We start from the raw sequence: 20,728 nt of genomic DNA on the forward strand, positions 1-20,728 counted from the left end.
TAATTCCACAGAGAAAAGCTGAGTATTATGATCTAACCGATCAAAGTTTTTAAAACAACAATTTTTAAAAATTAGTTACTTTGTATTTTTTATACATTTATAATATATTTTATATATATTTTATTAAGATTTTTAATTTTGTTTAATTTTTAATACTTAGTATTGTCAACGTGGAATCTAGAAGTCCCCAAACTTGTGGCCTAGAAAGATTTAGTGATCCCCAGTTTATTTAGCTTAGAGGTAGAAACCCCAGGTTTGACCTTGGTCACATGAGAGTTCCTCTCTGAGGAAAAGTCCTACTTCACTGATCTCAGACTAACAATAGACCTTGAGTTATAGGGCAGTAGGTAACCTGTCAGTCTCATAAACTGAAGATCCCAAGTTTGATCCTCAAAAGGGGGATGTGATACAATGGGAGAAGCTTCTAAGGCAAAAAGAGGTATCTGATGGGATTAGCCATCTCCACTCAGAACTAACTCAAGGTCTATTGTTAGTCTGAGACTGGTGATCCCTCTGGGAGGAACTCTCATGAAACAAAGTGAAAGCCCAAGTTTAAATCTTTTTTTTTTTAAATTTTATAATATTTTATTTGATCATTTCCAAGCATTATTTTTAAATCTTTTTAGGCTACAAGTTTGGGGGTTTCTAGATTCCACGTTGACATTATATACTAAAATAAATATTTATATATTATATATACATATAATATATATTCTCAAAATGGCTAAATCCAGCCTTCCACATCTCTTAAATCTTATCCTTATCTCTATCCTTTTCCCATTACAATATTATATATATTATATATATAATATTTAAAATTAGGGGGCAGCTAGGTAGATCAGTGAATTAAGAGTCAGACCTAGAGATGGGGAGTCCTGGGTTCAAATATGGCCTCTTACTAGCTGTGTGACCCTGGACAAATTCCTTATCTCCCATCACCTAGCCCTTACTGCTCCTCTGCCTTAGAACTAATACATAGTATTGATTCTAAGATGGAAGGTAAGAGTTTAAGTAAGTAAATGAAATTAAAGAGTTTGTTTTATTTTGTTTTTCAAAAAAAATCTGCCTTTCACCTTTCTACCTCCCCCAACCCCACTGAGAAAGGGGGGAAGAAAAAAAAACTGTTACAAGCCTGTATAATGGAGCTTAAAGCAAATTCCCCATTCTACATCGGTCATCCCCCCAAAATAGTATGGCTCCATCTGTACTCTGGAACACTGATTCCAAGTAGGGGTCTTTTAAGGGTCGCAGGAATCCCTGTGGTCCTAGTCAGATGATTACAATATTTATTTAATAACAATCTGTCCGTTATTGAAAATTCTTCTGTAGCTCTGAGTCTATTTACAAAAGGCTTAGGGAATCTCTTCCCCATTCACTTTGCCTGATGAAAAGGAAGAGACCTTTGAAAATGAAACTATACTTGCAGAATTTTCCTCCTCCACTCTGGGAATTGTTTAAACATATAATATATATGTTAACTCAGACAAGAGATTTGGATTCAAAATACAACAGTGAACCTCAGCACACAGCTTTCCAAGGATTGGCCTGGGGCATTCAGCATAACTTCCTTCCTGGCATTCCAAAGGGAACTTGCTTTTGAAATGGTCTCCTTTATAAGGTGCCATTAAGGCTTTTTTTAAGGCTTCCAGTAGCTAATGGTGAATCCCACTCTTCCAAGTTCCTAATAAAACATTCCAGGGGGCTTTGGTGCATTCTGAAAATGGACACAGATTTTTTCTCCACTGATTGGAGAGATGAAAAGGAATAGTAATTATTAGTCATGTGAATGTTCTAAATACAGGTGTTTCTCTGAGTTAAGATGATGATTTTCATTTCTTATTATCTTCCCCCTCCCTCTTTTTTTTAATATATATGAGTGAATCCAATGGACAGCCTTCGTGTTCTTTCTTCAATGCAAATTCTTTCATCATCCCTAGCCATCCCTCTTTTCTTTTCTTTGTTCATTTAACAAAGGCACATTTATTGAGTACCTAATTTATACAAGGTAACTTTCCTAGAATTTCTTTTAGTTGTACCTTTCAGGATTCCCCTCTAGGATTAAAAGTCAAGGAGGGTAAGGAGTAAAGAACAGTCTCCCTTACTTTGTTTTCTTAGGTTCTAGAAAGGGCAAAATAATTTGGGTCTTGAATCCACAGCTCCTTAAAATCACCTACTCTGGTTCCACCAAGCAAAAAGTGCTGTACCAAAACCATGGCGGGCCCATTCTTTTTGCTCCCTTGTGGATATGTCTTGTAGCACTATTATAATATTTTCATTGTGGTTCAAAAGATTCCCTAAAGATCAAGGCACATATTATTTGGTATTATCAGCCTGCAGGGTTCATTTATTGTTTATTATGTGCCAAAGAGATACTATTCTGGCTGCTAAGATATTAAAAAAAAAAAAAAGCAAAGAGATGACAGTTCAAACTCTCCAGGAACTCACATTCCATTTGCAGGGAGTAAGTAAGGAAATTTGTATTCCTACTTCTTCCTCCCTTGCCAACCTTGCATACTCTAAATTCTAAAGAACAGTATGTATGAGCTATTCTCCAGTTGATAAATAATGGTCAGAAGACGGGTTTTGTATGAAGAAATCAAAGCCAAAAATAGTCATATGAAAAAATTCTCTAAATTATTACTGATTAGAGAAATGCAAATCAAAACAATTCCGAGCTATCATCTCATATCTATCAGATTGGCTAAAAGGATAAAAGGACAAAATGACAGATCTTGGAGGTGGTAAAATGGGAACACAAAAACACTCTTGGTGGAACTATGACCTGATCCAACTATTTGGAGAGCAATTTGGAATTATGTCCAGAGAGTAATAAAACTGTATATCCTCTTAGGCCCAGGAATGCCACTGCTGGGTCTATTTCTCAAGGTGATCATAGAAGAAGGAAAACAAACTTATGTGTTGTTCTAAAATACTGATAGCAGCTCTCTTTGTGATTAGTAAAGAACTAGAAACTGAGGGGATGAGTCATGTAGGGAATGGCTGAGCAAGTTGTGGCACATAGTTAGGATGAAATACAACTGTACCATAAGAAATGATGAGCAGATTATTTTTTAAAATATAAAAAAATGAAAGGCAAAATAAGTAGAATCAAGATAACCTTTTATACAGCTACAGAAATAATGTTTGAAAAACCACTTATGAATGTCTACCTCCAGAGAAAGAATTGATAAATAGAAACATGAGACATAATTTATATGTACATATATCTTATTTTTGTCAAATGATACCTTCTCTGGTGCAGGGAGGGCAGGATGGGTAATATTTGAGAATTTTAATGTAACCAACAAACAAATAAATCAGTAACAAATGAACAAATAAAAATAAAGGGCAGTACAACCTTGGGGTCCCTTAGTGGGAATGCCTAGAACTTCCAGTGGAGCTGCCCTATTTTGTAGATTCCAATGTGAACTTTGGTCATCTGACTACTGGTCTATGTAGCTAAAAGAAATCCTGAGTGGGTGGACCCACTTCAAACACCTCCTTATATTCTGATCCACCTATACAGGGGACTAAATTTGGACCAAGCAACCCTTTCAGAGGAGATTTTAACTCCTGAGAAGCACAGGAACTAGGCTCATTTTCATTAATGTTTACTTTAGAGGTTGTTTTCCTAAGTTTCATCCTGAGTTTCTGGTGTTTTCCTTTCCACACCAAAGAATCCATCTCCTCAGTACACGAAGCCTACAGATATTAGTAGCTAGGCGTCAGTGTCTGCAATATCTTATATTCTAATTTTCTCTATACTTTTATTGGACCAAAATTCATTTCACATTCAGTTTCAAAATAAATGAAATCTGTTCACAGTTCATCTGAATCAGAATATACTTTATTTTTTTATTAGGTATAAAACAGAGGACAATAATCATTCCGTTGGTGCTCTTTATGTCCTTGCTCGTGGTTGGAATGGTTATTTTTGCTGCTGTGAAAAAGTATGTGACTAATTTTAATTAATAATTTAATTAATAACTATTAAATTCAAGAAATTCAAGAACTCAAAAGGGTGCTTCACTACTGAATAGAAAACAGTATTGAGAATTACACTATTTGTGAATACAAGTTGGGGGGGGGGATTGCTGAGTAATCTTTTGTCAGATATGGGTTTGGTGCCTTTGATATAGAGATCTTGAAATGTGTTAAATCTTTCTCTTTGATGATTTCAGGTGTTGTTGTTGGGGTTTTTTAAAGTCTTTGGGTCAATAGACATTTCCTGGAAGCAGTGTGTTAGAATAAATATACATGGACTAATGGTCTGGAAATTTGAGTTCAGCCACTTATGTTTTTTTGCCTATTATAGTTTTTTTGCCTATCATAGAAAAAAATGTTATGCACAGTCCCTTCCAGCTGAAAACATCTGATTCCATTCCTGAGTTATAATGAGTTGGATCAGGACTAAGAATAAAAACATTTCTTATTAATTAATATATGTCTTATTATAGTTTCTTGCCATGGTTTAAAAAGCTTTAGCTTCTGGTATGGGGGGAATGTTCTCTGCATGTTAGTGCAAACAAAATGATGAGTAACTTTCTGATTTAAAGTTGATATGGGTTGTAAATGTCTGGAGTTTAGAGCTCCAGACTGTTATTATTTGCTTAAAACTATTGTGTTGGCTTCAATGTATTTAGTTTAATGCTTTTAGAGAGCCTATTATTTGAGACTGGTGTATAATAGACGATAATGAAAGCCTTTACTCTACAGAGTTGAATTTGAGATGTCATTTTACATTTTAATCTTTTTAAAATTGCATTTTAGCCTCATCTTTTTTTCTCCAAGCATTTCTAGGGCCAAGTTTTTCTAAGTAATGCAATAAAATAAATGATGATGAAAAATAGTTACAGATGCCAGTTTCCAAAATAAAAAGTAAAATTACTTTCTTCTAGTTAGAAACAATTGTAGTTTAAATATAGGGATAAAAACATGCTTTCATGGATATTCAGTTCTATTTCTTGTTTTTTAATCTTTCTAGAAAGAAGATGAAAGGAAATCCTTACGGGTCAGCTGAAGCACAGAAAACAGGTTGATTAAAAATATCATCATTTTTATTGACTTTCTGTGAAGTGACAGTACCTCCCAGTTGAAAAGAAATTGTCCAAGTTTTCTTAAGACAGCAAATTCTAATGTAGGGCCTTTTAATTTCTTTAAGGTGGCAATAGGATCACAGGAAGGTGTTCTATGTCCACTGTTCAGATTAACCAAAATTTCCATGGTCCACTTTAAATCCATCACTATCCCCTTCAGTATTTGGCCGTCACTTATATGCTACTATTCTTGAGTAGAGATTTTAAAGTGGCCACCTATGAAACAAAATTAACCCAGTTGTCCCAATATCCCACCAAGAAGCTTTGGGGTCCCATAGCTTCCCCCACTACCCCTACCAAGGAGCTTGAAAGCTAAAGTCCTTGAAATAACATAGAAGTGCACATAATCAGCCTAATGAGCTTCTTAACCGGAAGACTGGATAGGATTTGGTCCACAGGAATGTCATGAAACAGAACTAATATGGGAATCAGTGAAGACAGATAAGAGTCTTTTTCCATATTAATCACAATCAGCAAGCATTTACTAAGTGCTTACTGTGAGACAGATATGCACTGGGTACTGAAGATACAAAAATGAAATCATTCCTTCCCTCAAAGAGCTTATATTCAGTAGATAAGAATATTTAAGAAATAAGAAATAATTTAAAAACCAAAAGCAATAGAAGAGAATATTTAAAAAATAAATGCAAGGGTCTGTTGATCCATCAACATCACTACTAGGTTTGTATCCCAAAGAGATATAAAAAATGAGAAAGGATCTGTTTGTACAAAAATATTTATAGCTACATTTTTTGTTGTGGCAAAAAAAAAATTGGAAAATGAGGGGATGTCCCTCGATTGGGAAATGGCTGAACAAATTGTGGTATGTGATGGTGATGGAATACTATTGTGCTATATCTAAGGAATGATGAATCGATAGATTTCTCTAAGAGCTGGAAAGACCTCCATGAACTGATGCAGAGTGAAATAAGCAGAACCAGGAGAACATTATACACAGTAACTGAAACACTGTGGGACAATCAAATGTAATCAACTTTGCTACTAAAAGCAATGCAGTGATTCAGGACAATTCTGAGCAACTTTTGAGAAAGAATGCTATCCACATCTAAAGAAAGAATTGTAGGAGTAGAAATCCAGAAGAAAAAATATGATTTATCACTTGTTTATATGGGCATAGGATTTGGAGTTCTGGTTTCAAAGATTACTTTATTACAAAAATGAATACTATGGAAATCAGTTTTGAATGATAATATATGTATAATCCAGTGAAATTGCTTGTCATCTCTGGGAGAGGGGAAAGAAGAGGGAAGAGAGACAATAAGAATCATGTAACCATGGAAAAAATTAAAAATTACATTTTAAAATTAAGTAAATAAATTGCAAGGTAATTTTGCAGGGCAAGCACTAAGAGCTCAGGAAATCAAGAAAAGCATCAGTCATATAGAGGATGGTGCTTGAACTGAACTTTGAAGAAAACTAAGATTTCTAAAAGGTAGAGGTGAGGAGGGAGTACATGCCACGTATGGGGCAGCCTGCATAAATATTGCTAGCAACTATTGATATGCTACTGTTCTTTAGCATCCTGAAAATCCCTAGAATTGAAATTACTTTTCTAAAATAAGGTTATTCTACATCTAATAAAACAAGAACCTTATATCAAGGATATATATGTGTGTATACATTTTAGTATGTATATTTGTGTTTGTGTGTATGTTTATGTATGTTTGTTGCATTTCTTTCTCGCCCACCAAGTTTCTAGCTTTTCTGAACCTTGCTAGGATTTTTTTTCTTTTGAAAACGCCTCTAGCAGTGTTTTGCTGTGTATATATGGACTGTTGCTGGGTTTTTTCCTTTTCTTTTTTTTTTACCCTTTAATCACTACACCTTTATTCCAGGATGTTGGAAGCTGCTTAAACAGCCTTTTGTCAGACGTCAGTCATCAGAGTTTACTATCAGTTACGAAAATGAAAAGATGACACAGAAATTAGATCTTGTCACAAGTGACATGGCAGGTAATGTCCAATTTCTCTGAGGAAAATGATCTCCTTTGACCTGAAAGGTCTTATGTGTTCCGGTAATAATAGGACTCTTGGGAAAACATGACTTTAGTGAGCTCCCATTTATTTCAAATACAAGAACTAGAAATCTCATTACTAGGATTTTTTTTCTGCACTCTGTTTGAGAGAATCTGTAAACAAGCCCCTATCAGAAAGATATTTAAAGAACTGAGAATCTGTGGTGTGTGCCATGTGATCAGCACTGATTCTACCCAGTTGCTAACAGTTCTAATAACCAATAGGCATGATGTTGACCTGGAGCCACTGTCAGATTTCACAGTAATTCTGAATTATCAAGGAAAGGTAATCATGTTCTCCATAGTAGTGTCATGGTATAATTGCTATAGTTGATAGTTTTTGAGGGTATTCTTTTCTCTTTAAAATTGGTCGTCTTGACATGGTATGTACAATCACATTTTGAAAGATCAACTTTCATTGCTGTCTGTTGTTTTTCACACCACCTACGTTTCCCAATATAGTCCTCCTTCCCTTATTACAAAGGATAAAAAACAAGGGAATAAAGAGTAGTTCATCAAAACTCATGACACATCCAAAAAATTTAACATTATCAGCAGTGTTCCCCACTTCGCAAACAAGCTGGGGGCAGTACCTTTTCATATTTTTACTTTGAGTCCAAACTAGATCATGATGATTTCACAGCATTTGGTTACAGTTACTTTTTAATTGTTTTATTCGTTTATATTATCATCATTGTATATACTATTTTCCTGATTTTGTTTACTAATAATAATAATTGCTTTTGACAAAATTGGGAAAATTGGAAAGTAGTGTGGCAAAAATTAGGTTTAGCTCAATAGCACACACCTTATATTAAGATAAATTCAAAATGGGTATATCACTTAAATATAAAGAGTGATATTATAAGTTAGGCGAATATAGAATAGTATATCTGTCAGATCTATGGGGAAGGGAAGAATTTAACAACAAGCAAGAGATAGAGAACATTATAAGATGTAAAATGAATAATTTTTATTATATTTAAAAGGATTTGTACAAACAAAACCAATGCAACCAAAATTAAAAAGGAAACAACAAACTGGTAAAAAATTTTTATAACAAAATTCTCTGATAAAGGTCTAATTTCTCAAATATATAAGGAACTAAGTCAAATTTACAAGAAATCAAGCCATTCCCCAATTGACAAATGACCAAGGAATATGAATAGGCAGTTTTCAGATGAAGAAATCAAAACTATTAACAATCATATGAAAAAGTGTTCTAAATCCCTCCTGATTAGAGAAATGCAAATCAAAACAATTCTGAGGTACCACCTCATGCCTAAAAGATTGGCCAATATGGCAGTAAAGAAAAAATACTAAATTTGGGAGGGGATGTGGCAAAATTGGGGCACTAATGCATTGCTGGTGGAGTTGTGAAATGGTCCAGCCATTCTGGAAGGCAATTTGGATTTATGGCCAAAGGGCTTTAAAAGAATCAATGCCCTTTGATTCAGTAATACCACTACTAGGTTTGTCCCCAAAGAGAAAAAATGGGGATGGACTGGTTGTACAAAAATATTTATAGCTGTGCTTTTTGTGGTTGCAAAAAATTAGAAAATGAGGAGTTGTTGATTAGGGAATGGCTGAACAAATTGTGGTGTATGATGGTGATGGAATACTTTTGTGCTATAAGGAATGATGAACTGTTTGATTTCCATAATACCTAGAAAGATCTCCATGAACTGATGCAGAGTGAAATGAATAGAACCAGAGGAACATTATACACAGTAACTGAATCATTGTGGGATGATCAAATGTGATACTTTGCTACTAAAAGCAATCCAATGATCCAGGACAATCCCCAAAGACTTATGAGAAAAAAACACTATCCACATCCAGAGAAGATTGGTTGGAGAAGAAATTCAGAAGAAAATATGATTTATTACTTGTTTATATGGGTATATGATTTGGGGTTTTGATTTTAAAAGATTACTCTATTACAAAAATGAATAGGTATTCAGTGATAATATATGTATAACCCAGTGGAATTGTTTGTCAGCTCTAGGACAGGGTGGGAGGAGAGAGGAAGAAAACATGAATCACTTAACCATAGAAAAATATTTTGAAAATATTTTAATTTAAAAATATTTGAAATTTCATTTTAAAATGAAAATTATATTTAAAAATTTTAAATATAATAAAATATTTAAAAGTATTTTAAAATCTATATTTTCCTCTTTAATAATAAAAATAATAATAATTGCTAGTCGTTTGTAACATTTTAAGGTTTACAAAATACTTTATATCCATTAATTGATTTGCTCATTTCACTCTGAATCAGTTCTGATGTCTTACCATGTTTGCCTATATTTGTGTATCCCAGCTTCTTTTTTAGCCATTCTCCAAATCAATAGGTATCTACTTTGTGCAGACTCTTAAAATAGTCAACTAGAGTATCCCATTCTAGAGATTTACTGAAAGTGTTGCATTTATGAGTAATGAAGCCAAGGAGGAAGGAACATTATTTTTTCCTATTTGGAAAGAAGAAAAGTGAAATATATCTAATATTGTGAGGATGTCCCTTTTCTAAATCTAGTGGTTTAGTCATGTGTATATTATAGATTATTGGATTGGCACCCATTAAAATAATATTTGATGTAGCCCTCCACTTCATGATGCTTTAGAAGTGAGCCTGGATTCCCTGAGACATTAATAGAGATCAGAATGGAGTTGGTTTCATCAAACTCAGGAAAGAACTTCAAGTGCCATCCTAGGTGGAAACAGATAAAACTCTAGACCTGGAGTCAGGAAGACCCTCATCAATCCAGCCTTGGAAAACTTAGCAGCTGTGTATATCCAGGGGTAAATCTCTTGATCTCTGTCTCAGTTTCCTCAACTGAAAAATGGGGATGGTGTCAAATAAGTTATTGTTAAAGTACTCCATAGAGTGGCTGGAACAGATTTGGTGCTTAATAAATGCTTATTCCCTTCCCCCTAGTGCCAGCCTACATCTTTTGTCTTAGAACTTTAAGAACAAAGAAACCCATCACTGATCGTTGATGAATACTTTGATCCAGAGAAACCTTTAAAACGGATAAAAATAAAATAAATCTCTTAGTCCTGTGCAAGCCCTGTCTGACTCCACAGTGAGATTTGTAGAGTGATGGATAAGGCAGAGATAATAACGTCTAGAAACTTTCACTATTGATTCTCTTTTTCTGTAATATTTCTACAGTGCTGAGATTCTTTGATCCTGAATCAGTCTTCAGAAGTAATAGAGGTTTTTCTTTTTCTCTGAACACAGGGAAGAAAGAAAGTCATAGAGCAATGGTGAGAAAATTTAAGGCATGGAGAAGGTTGATTGGAACTAAGAAAATTTAGGTCATCCTCAATGTTCTCAGGGAAGTAAGAGACTCAGTTGTCTGCATAAATGGTAGGGAGTAGATCTGGAAATGAGAAGAAAGAAGAAAATGTTTGCTGAAGTTGCTGTTAGGAAAAAAGATAAGGAATTGATAAAGGTAGATTATAAGGCTTATCAAGCAAGAGAAAAGGTCTGGCTGAGTTTATGTACCATGAATTTGTAGTAGGTTGAAGCAGCTCAGTTTTGTGACTTTTTTTTTCACCAATGGTGCTCCACAGCCCAGGAGGAATGGTCAAATCAGGTGTTGAAATGAGAATTCACTGGTCAAGATAAATATTGGACATGCAGTGAGCCCATCACTGATTATACAAAATAGTGTGTATATACACAAATATACTAATATACATTTATTTATGTGTATATATATAAATAAATATATATATATATATATATATATATAAAAAAATTCCCGGGGTGTATGGGGTGTTCAGGGAGGGGTAGTATCTCTGGTATGGAGGGCTTGTCGTGCCCTTCTAGGGCAGCTCTCCAGCCTCTGACCCTCACCTGACACCCAGTTCTCACTTGTGGCTCCCAGTAGCTGCTAGCATGTGGCAGCAGCCACACCCCAGGCAACGGCTTCGACAGGCCTTGTGAGGGTAGCCATCGGGTCATTGACCCCTGGTGAACCAGGGCTTTGCTCACCCAGCATGTGAAGACTGATTCAGCGGAACAGGTGGAAGAAACCAATAAGAAGGTTCAACGGCTGAGATGGCGACACAGCAAGGCACTGTGGAGTGCTTAGGGCATGTTGGAGCACAAAGGACAACACGGCCATCCAATGCAGCTGAGGAAGTCTCCAGATGTAATGACTTTTCGTGCCACTGGACCCAGGCTTCCAACGCCGAGAGAGTGGGACTGTCTCTGTGCATCGACTTTTCCACTTAAATCTTCATGCACAAGTGTCTTTGTGCACAAAAACGCACAAAGACAATAGTCATCCTCAGTTACTGAGAGACAACTACTATATAAATACCCATGCATAGAAAAATATGTTTGTGTTTGTATCCTGGACAAGTGAAGCATATAGGGAGTAATCTGGGCCCTGAACCACTTAGGATGAAATCGCTTGCATAATTATACAGTGTTTTCAATGATTCCTGGATGCTCACTGCTGCAGAAATCTATTTTTATGCTAATAATCCAGTCTAGCTATCCAGGAAGATCCAAGGGGATGAATCAGTCAATATTTATTAATCCCCCGCTATGCACGACACTATCTAAGAACAGAGGAAAAAATGCAAAATAGTCCTTGCTTTCAGTGAGCTTATATTCAAATGGTATAATCAATGTACATAAAACTGAAGTCTACACAGGGGATGTTAGTTCCCCAGAGTTACATAAGTAGCAAACCTCCAATTTGAAGCCAGGGTCTCTGACCCCAAATCCAGTGTTTTTCCACCAAGAGATGCTGCCTTTTGTTTGTTGAACAGACACTGAAGATAGATAATAAAATAGACCCAGAATTGGATAGTGGAAGGAGAGTGAGCTGGATTGCATTTGAGAAATTATTTTAGGGAAAACAGTGAAGTCATTACAAGCATTGAACAAAGGCTTTTATTTTAAAATATTCATATTTTAATGTTAATATACTTCCAATGATGCTATGTGGTTGCATTGCAAAAGAAGAATGCTAGTCTCTAAAGAATTATTAAAAATTAAAATGTGAAATTAGAATTACACATCACCCAAAGGGTGTTAGAGGCTATACTGTATTACAAATGAGGAATCATGCAGGAGAAATGGAGTAAAGGTTATCCTTAAGGAGATGTGTGACCTTAAAAAGGATATGGAATAGTCATGTAGTAAAAATTACATTTCTTAAGATCTTCAAAGTATTAGCATTTTTATGTAAAAAAAAAAAAACAACCATAATTTTAATTAGCTGGTAGGCTTTTGCAGTTCTTTATCACATGTGGATGTTGCCTCTTTTCCTCCTTCACCTCATGTCTTTTCTTGATTCATTTCATTCTCTGAAGGGAGAATTATTGAATGTTCTTTGTGGCCAGAGGTAAAGTTGGCTACAATGGCAATGGTGGCACTGAGGACTCTATCTTGATTTATACCAGTCAAGAATAACTTCTTAAGGAGTAAATCATTGAGAGAAGTAAGAATCTTGATTGATGAAATTAGGGGAGGGGTAAAAGTAAGAGGTAAGATTGCCAGTATTGGTCATGATGATTATTGGGAGCTTCTAGTAGTTGGGAATGACTATATCTCTAAAGCCAAGTGGCGAAGCTAAGATCCATGGATATGTTCAGTGAAGACGTGTACAAGTGGAGCTGTCAAGTGAGGGAGAGATAGGAGAATGGAGATCTGGAGCCTGACTAATGTAAAAAATAGTCATATACGGGGAAGAAAAGGGTAAAGCAATATAATGGTTCATGGGTTCATTTCCCATATTGTCTTATACTTTCGTATTTTCCCATGCATATCTCCTTAAGAAGAGGCACCATTACTATCTTACGTCAATACCTAGCACAGTACTTGACTTAAACTAAGTTAGTTGCTGTGTCCACTTGAAAAAGGACTTCCCATAGGTATTTTGGTTATTTAATAATTATTTAATTTTTTGTTGATCTTCTATGTCTGAAGACAAATATTCCAGATAAAGAGAACTTGTTGAAGAATCGGAAACCAAGACACCCATGTATCACTGTATTTACCTGAATTTGAAAGGCTTCCTCATTGTTGAAGGTTTTGGGGGGAGGAAAGGGATGGGGAAAGATGGAAGGGTGAGGTGGTATTGGTACAGAAAGAAGTGTTCATTAACTCTAACCACACCTCTCCAGAAACCAGAGTTGTTACCTTCTATAGACAAATAGAGTAGATAATAACTTGGTCTGATAGGGTTTTACCATCTATTTCATTTTTTAGATTATCATCAACCTCTCATGATTGGAACCGGGACGGCCATGAGGAAAGGTTCCACTTTCCGACCAATGGACACGGAGGCTGAGACGGGGAAGAACTCTGAGCCAGAAAACCACTACGCCTGTCCCCACCCAACCAGCCGCCACGAATACGCTCTGCCTTTGACCAATCAGGAGCCTGAATATGCCACTCCTATCATCGAACGGCACTTAATGAGAGAGAAAGCCTTCCCAGAAGGGGGCTACCACGTGCCCGCAGCGGCCCCAGCACACAAACATTCACTTTCCTCAGGCGGAGGCTTCTCTAACGCAGCTGGAGCGGATGTCCAAGACTACCTGGCGCCTCAAGGTCTTCCGCTGGGGGAGGGGGACTACGATAAACCCAAAGGCCAAAGCTCCTTAGCCACAGAAGACCATGATAGCGACTACCAGAAGCCTCAGATGAATCCCTTCATGAAGGATGGCTATTCCGCCCCCAGAGACTGTCTCAAACCGATAAACCAGACTGCAATGACTGCCCTTTTATAAGCCCAACGGGAAAGAAATTTGCTGTGGTACTAAGCATTCTGTTGGCATCCGGTCACTGGAAAAAGTTAGGATCTTCCTAAAGGTTTTGATATGTGTGTATGTGTGTGTATAAATCTATTTTTACCTATATCTATCGCTAGAGATATATCTTTAACTATTTATATGTATAAAGAAGGATATCATGGCCAATATGGATAAAGATTTGGCTGTGTCAATCGCTGCGGACATTTTACATCCTTAGCTTTATCGATATAGCCATCCCTCCATGTATCCTCATATACCTAGAGATAGCTATTGGTATATTGATATAGGTAGTTATAGATCCTATCTTATTAGTGTAGTAATTAGAATCTTGAACCCTTGGACTACATTTCCCACAATTCCTTTTCCTGTGGGAATTCTCCTGGGAATTTTCCTGTGGGAAAAGGGAATTATGGGAAATGTAGTCCAAGGGTTCAAGATTCTAATTAATACATTAATAATACAAGAGTTCAAGATTCTAATTAATACATTTGTACATGTGTGCACGTATGCCCACTGTGTGCATGTGTCTATACATGTACAGACACTACACATGTGTGTACATATATATGTATTTATATTTTAAAATGGAGAGACATACATGGTGTGTGTGTGCATGGATCCTAATAGGATTTTGCTGGCGAAGTTCAAAGACAACCTTTTTACACTGTTTACATGATATTGCAGTTGACATTGGTCTTGACCTTAGAGGTGTGTGGTGTTTTTGTGAACTGGCAGAAGTTGTCAGATGAGTAGCTGGTATTTTCCCTTTCTGTAACTGTGATCTTAAAACTATTTGGTGTAATATGTGCAATCTGTATAGAATTTTATTTAACATGAATTAAAATAACTTAAATTTCCTTGATCACATTTTCAATCTGCATAGAGGTGAAGTGGCAACGTGCAGCTATTGTTTTTAAAAAATCCTTCTATGGTAGTTCTGTGGATGTTTAAGGTATATTTTATCTGATAGTGTCTTAGCAGCAGGCCTGTGTAAACTTAATCTTATTATTGTTGGCTCCTTTCCTTTCTTTTGATAGTGAAAAGTAAAAGCATTTTTTATTCTATTTTTCTCCTCCTCAAAGATATTTGATTACTTGAAGTGTTAAAAGCACACCAACAAGGGTGATGGTTTTGTTTTTTTAGCAATTTTGTGTTATTGTGGTTTTTAAAGAAGTCAAAAGTATGGCCTGTTCTCTTGCAACCTTCAACTGCCTGGCTTCCATTTTCAATGAGGATGGGAACTACCTAGTCATTTCAAAAGAGTAGCTTCAATTTTGGTGAACTTCAGAAGACTTCATACTGATCCAGGTCCTAAGAGAACAGTTTCCTTTCTGCTGATCATTTCATCACTTCTCACTTACTCCTCACTTGAACTTTGGGAGATACCACAGAACTTTCACAGATGTGTCTACTCTTTTCAAAATGTCTTTGAGGCTGAAATGTGAATTAATATAAATGAAACACAAAATATCCTACTCTTCATACCAAGAGAAGATGAAGGTAACACAGTTCCAGGTTATATTACTGGTATGATTTTGGATCTCTGCTTAACATTGGCTCTGGGGTCAGATAACCACATCTAGCTCTCAGAACCAATGTTAATGGGACTCTGAAAAAAAATAGATTTTAGTTTGTTTTGATTTCAAATTATTCCACTGCAAAAAGTAACAGACACTGTCCAATAGTTATTTGTACTAAGATGGTTGGAAAAGAGGCATTTTTTGAAAAAACACATTTTCTGTCTGGCACATGTTCCTAATTCTAGATTAGGCCAGGCTTGAGCATTTAAGTTATTTGAAGTGGTTTTTATCTAAGCAGGCTTTATGAAATAGCACTGTGCAATGTAGTTATTTTTGAACACTGTAAGCAAGAGAGGAAGTAGATCTTTCTCCATCTGTGACCTTCCTGGGTATATTAGCTTAAAGTGTGGACCAAAAAACCCTGTCCCTAAATTCTGGATGTAACTGTAATTGTGTACAGTTTTTCATAATTTCTGTGAAATGTATAGAAAACACTGAGGGGTGCTGAAATGTCATGGCAGCTTATTTTCTCAATACAATGGGGATAAGTTGTTGACCTTTTTATTGTTTACGTGGTAGTACTGTATACTAATTTTAATATTAAACCTCCAAACCAAAGTTCATTGGGCCTTCAAGTGTACCACTTATTTCTGTTCATGTAGCCACCAACTTAATTTAGGACCTCATCACTTCTCACCTAGATTATTGTAGCAGCATCCTCCTAATTGGTCTCCTTACCTCCAATTTCTTTCCACTCCAGTCCATCCTCATTACTTCATTTTCCTTAATCACACTCCTGACCACATCACTTCCCATCAATAGATTTCAATGGCTCCTTGTTGCCTCTAGGACAAAACATAAACTTCTATGTTTAGCTTTTAAAGCACCTCACGTTCCTGGCCCTAATCCATATTTCTAGCCGCCATTAATATTTCTCCCCCTCTTACCACCCTTTGTGATCCAGCCATACCAGCCACTTCCATGTCCTGTCTCTGCCTGTCTTTGACCATCCCTTGTGGGTAGATTGTACTCTTTCCCCACCTCTGCTTCACAGAATCTCTCCCACTACCTTCTGTGAGAAGCCTTGATCCCCCAACATCTAGCACCCTCTTTCCCAAACTTATTCAGTCCTCTCAGTCATGCCCAACTTTTTGTGGTCTCATTTGAGGTTTTCTTGGGAAATTACTAGAGTGGTTTGCCATTTCCTTTTCCAGTGCATTTTATACATGAAAAAATTGAGCCAACAGGAGGGTTAAGTACCTCATCCAGAGTCATACACCCAGGAAGTGTCCATAGCCAGAATTGAACTCAGGAAGATGAATCCAGCACTTTATCCATTGTGACGCCAAGCTGCCCCCTGTCCTAAACTATTTGGTATTTGAATACTATTACTTATATTTTATTCATTTGTGATATTTTATTCATTCATTGGTTATTTATATTTTATTCACTTATATTTATTCATTTATTATTCATATATGTATATAGTTATTTTAGGAGACAACAAAGAGTGCTAGGACTGGAGTCAGGAAGACCTGAGTTCAAATCTGGCCTCAGACACTTCCTATTTGTGGAACCTTGGGCAAGTCACTTAACTTCTAATTGCCTGATTCTCTTCCCCCCACCTCGCCCCCCCAAAAACAATTCATGGGAAAAGAAAATGGCAATCCACTCAAGTACCCTTTCAAGAAAATCCAAGTGGAATTGTGAAGAGTTAGATACAACTAAACAACAATAAAAACAACATAGATTTATAGATATACCAAAAGTTTTCCCTTGTTGGAATGTAAATTCCTTGTAAGAAGAGATAATTTCATTCTTTATATATCTGTCTATGGATGGATCATAATTCCTAACACAGAAGTTTAATAAATCTTTGTTGATGTGATTGTAGACTATCTTATACCAAAATTCCAATGGAGATCCTCCAGTTAAATTCAGTGCTGTTTTTATACCATACCATACTCATCTAATCCTTTTCCTTCTTAAAAGTATAAACTTCTATAGCTTCCCTAGCATATGGTCATCTAGTCCTTTCCTGAACCCTTGAGTGTCGGGCATCTAGACAACCCTTTCTGGTTTTGGACAGATTCACATTGAGTTGTCTTCCCTCTAATCTACCTCATTATGGTTTATACCTATGGGTCTTAGATCTATTTTTTGGGTCCAAGCAGAATAAATCCATTTTCTCTTCCACTTCAATAAGGAGATCATCTCTTCCCCTTCCCTCTCTTGCTCCCCCATCGCTACCAAAAAGAAAAAATATATAGTATAGCAGATAGTGCCAATAACATTAGACCTGTACTTAAATCTTACTTTTTGATACCTGGAAGCTACGTGACCCTTAGCTCACTTAATCCCTATAAACTTCAGTTACCACATCTATAAAATGAGGATAGTAGTACTTTTTTTTTGTTTGTTTTGTTTTTCCATTTGAATTAATTTATTTAGTCAATTTAGAACATTATTTCTTGGTTACAATAATCACATTATTTCCCTCCCTCCCCTCCACTCACCCTTCCCCCCCCCCCCCCCCCCCCCCCGCAGCCAATGCGTAATTTCATTGGGTATTACTTGTGTCCTTGATCAGAACCTATTTCCATTTTGTTGTTTACACTAGGATGTTCATTTAGAGTGAGAGTAGTACTTTGACTACCTACTTCACAAGACTATTCCAAATTCACCTAAACATTAGCTCATCCAATTTATCCATCCATCTTTTCCAAAGGAATTTCATGAGAAATTGTCAAATGTTTTACTGAAATCTAGATATGTTATATAACATTTCCTCAATCTAAATACCTTTGCCCATTCTCAGATAAACTATTTAGTAAGGAGATAATTCATAAAGCGTCATAGCATAAGTTAGCAGTTCCCAAAGTGTGGTACACTGACTGCCAGTGAGGGGCAAGAGGGTTGTTAAACCCATTCAGAGGGGGTTTGTGAGGGGTAGGCTGGATTTTCTTCAAATGCCACAAAACAACATATTGCAATATCTTCAATAAAGAAGCAGATATGACAAGCCAGCTGTTTTCTATTAAGCCACACATTCCATTTGAAAAATATGTGGAAATAATGGCACTCTTCTCACTAACATTTTTGTTTTGAAAAAATTATTTTTCATACAAATGTTATGTTAGCATGTGATGAATTTACTGTTGGTTTTTAATGAATTAATAAATATTTTTAAAAGTTAGTTTTAATTTCTAATACTATAAATATCAATAGAGATAACTCACTTAAACAAAAGTGATTTGGGGTCCTCAATAATTTTTAAGTAGGGCAGTGTCAAGATGGCAGCTTAGAGATAGCAACAGTTCAGACTTCAGCAAACCCTTCCTCACCAAATCAAAAACAATGCTTCAAGGTGACTGAAAAACAAATCTAACAATGGAATAGAGCTAGGGAACTCTCTTGCTGGATTCAACTTAAAAGGTACACCCCCCAAAAAAAGCCTGAACTCTAGAACATGCAGGTTTAAGGGGAAGGAAGAAGGAAGGTCCCAGGACCCCTCCCCCACCAAAGTGCTGAGCCTCCAGCAGTGTGTGGAATCTCTGAGTGGGTAAGGGAGCTAGTCCAGAGGCAGTACCTTGCCGGCACAGCTGTGCAGGCTCAGGGCATTGAACAGGCAGCGTAGAGGCAGCTTGAGGAGAAGCACAGAGCAGGCAACCAAGTTGCAGCCAAGATGCTCCATCTTCCCCCACCCCTTCTGGAGGTTTTGGCCTTAGGGCACAGCCAGCTTCTCAGATCAACGCTGCCTAGGCTCAATATCATCAATAGGACAGATAAAAAGCCTTCAGAGGGAAGGGAAAATCAAGCTCCAACACCCCTCCCCCACAGACTGATCTGAGAGCCTTGCTGACTAAGCCCCAAGGGCAAAGACTGCAACAAACTACAGTCAACAACCTTGACAACAGGGCAGCAAGCCCAGCTCCTTTTCAGCTTCTGCTCTCAGCTGGGGAAGATCTGACTAACCTGATCAATCAGCAAAAGAGTGGAGAAGCCCCTTCAGGACAGAACAGCCCAAACCCACAGAACCAACACATAATGAGAGGAACAGGACTACAGGCAACTACAGGGGGGAAAGAAGGGAAAAATATGAGCAAACAACAGAAAAAGAAAAAAGAAATTACAATCAACAGCTTCTATCCAGTCGATGAACAGAAAGCAAATGGAACAAAGGAGGATCAAGGAACACTAAGCAAAAACACAGAAACTCCAGCGAATTGTACCAGGCTTTGGAAGAACTCAAAATACAATAAAAAAAAAACAAGTAAGAGAGGCTGAAGACAACTGGGAAAAGAACTTAAAAAAGCAAAATAAATCATCTGGAAACAGAAAATAGTGTCTTGAAAGCCAAAATTAATCAACTTGAAAATGAGGCAAAGGAGACGAAAAATGATCTCCAAATAAATTCAGACCAGAAGGAAAAGGATGACCAAAAAAGCCAGTGATGAATTTCAGTCTTTATAAACTAGAATCCAACAAGTAAAAGCAATCAGCTTCACAAGGCAGCAGGAAACTATAAAAATCAAAAGAATGAAAAAAAATTGAGGAAAATATGAAATGCCTCATCCACAAAATGGAAGATCTAGAAAACAGGTCCAGGAGAGACTACTTAAGAATCATTGGACTACTGGAAGATCATGACAAAAGAAAAAGCCTGGACATCATTCTACAGGAAAATATCCAAGAAAACGACACCAACATTCTAGAGCAAGAGAGAAAAGTGAAGATTGAGAGAATCCACAGATCACCTTCTGTACTTAATCCCCAACTGACAACACCCAGGAATGTTATAGCCAAATTCAAGAACTACCAGACCAAGGAAAAAATATTATAAGCTGCTAAGAAGAAGTCATTCAGATACTATTGAACCACAGTTAGGATAAAATGGCATCTGGCTATGTCTACACTGAAGGACTGAAAGGCATGGAATATGATATTCTGGAAAGCAAGGGGCTACAACCAAGAATCAACTACCCAGCAAAACTGACTATATTCTTGCAGGGGAAAATATGGTCATTTAATAAAATAGAAGACTTCCAAGCATTCATAAAGAAAAGACTGGACTTGAACAGAAAATTTAATGCCCAAACCCAGAACTCAAGGGAATCACCAAAAGGCAATTAAGAAAGAGGGGTAAAGCCTTTTTTTAGGGGACCCAATAAGTTGAAATGATTTGGATCCCTTAAGAAAAGAGCATATTGGTAACTCTTAAAAATTGTTATTATCACCTGGGTCACTAGAAGAATTATACTTAAAGAGAACAGTGACAAACTGTATAGGAT

The 20,728-nt window shown here is 36.6% G+C and overlaps 1 protein-coding gene across 3 annotated transcripts in view; it reads left to right on the forward strand.

The window, feature by feature from the left end:
• The window catches only part of DCBLD1 (discoidin, CUB and LCCL domain containing 1), a 105,914-nt gene extending 89,854 nt beyond the window's left edge, over positions 1 to 16,060 (forward strand). Inside the window, exons 12-15 of one of the 3 annotated variants that reach the window (XM_007484477.2) lie at positions 3,863 to 3,950; positions 4,985 to 5,034; positions 6,953 to 7,069; positions 13,370 to 16,060. In XM_007484477.2, the coding sequence (XP_007484539.1) occupies positions 3,863 to 3,950; positions 4,985 to 5,034; positions 6,953 to 7,069; positions 13,370 to 13,893 (779 nt within the window). In that variant the 3' untranslated portion in view covers positions 13,894 to 16,060. Of the gene's footprint in view, positions 1 to 3,862; positions 3,951 to 4,984; positions 5,035 to 6,952; positions 7,070 to 8,801; positions 9,301 to 13,369 lie in introns of those variants that run through there. The other 2 variants (XM_056818681.1, XM_007484478.2) reach the window with 2 other exon arrangements.
• The last annotated feature ends 4,668 nt before the right edge of the window (positions 16,061 to 20,728 follow it).

Source organism: Monodelphis domestica, chromosome 2 (assembly GCF_027887165.1).
Source record: "Monodelphis domestica isolate mMonDom1 chromosome 2, mMonDom1.pri, whole genome shotgun sequence".
NCBI classification, from domain to species: Eukaryota; Metazoa; Chordata; class Mammalia; order Didelphimorphia; family Didelphidae; genus Monodelphis; species Monodelphis domestica.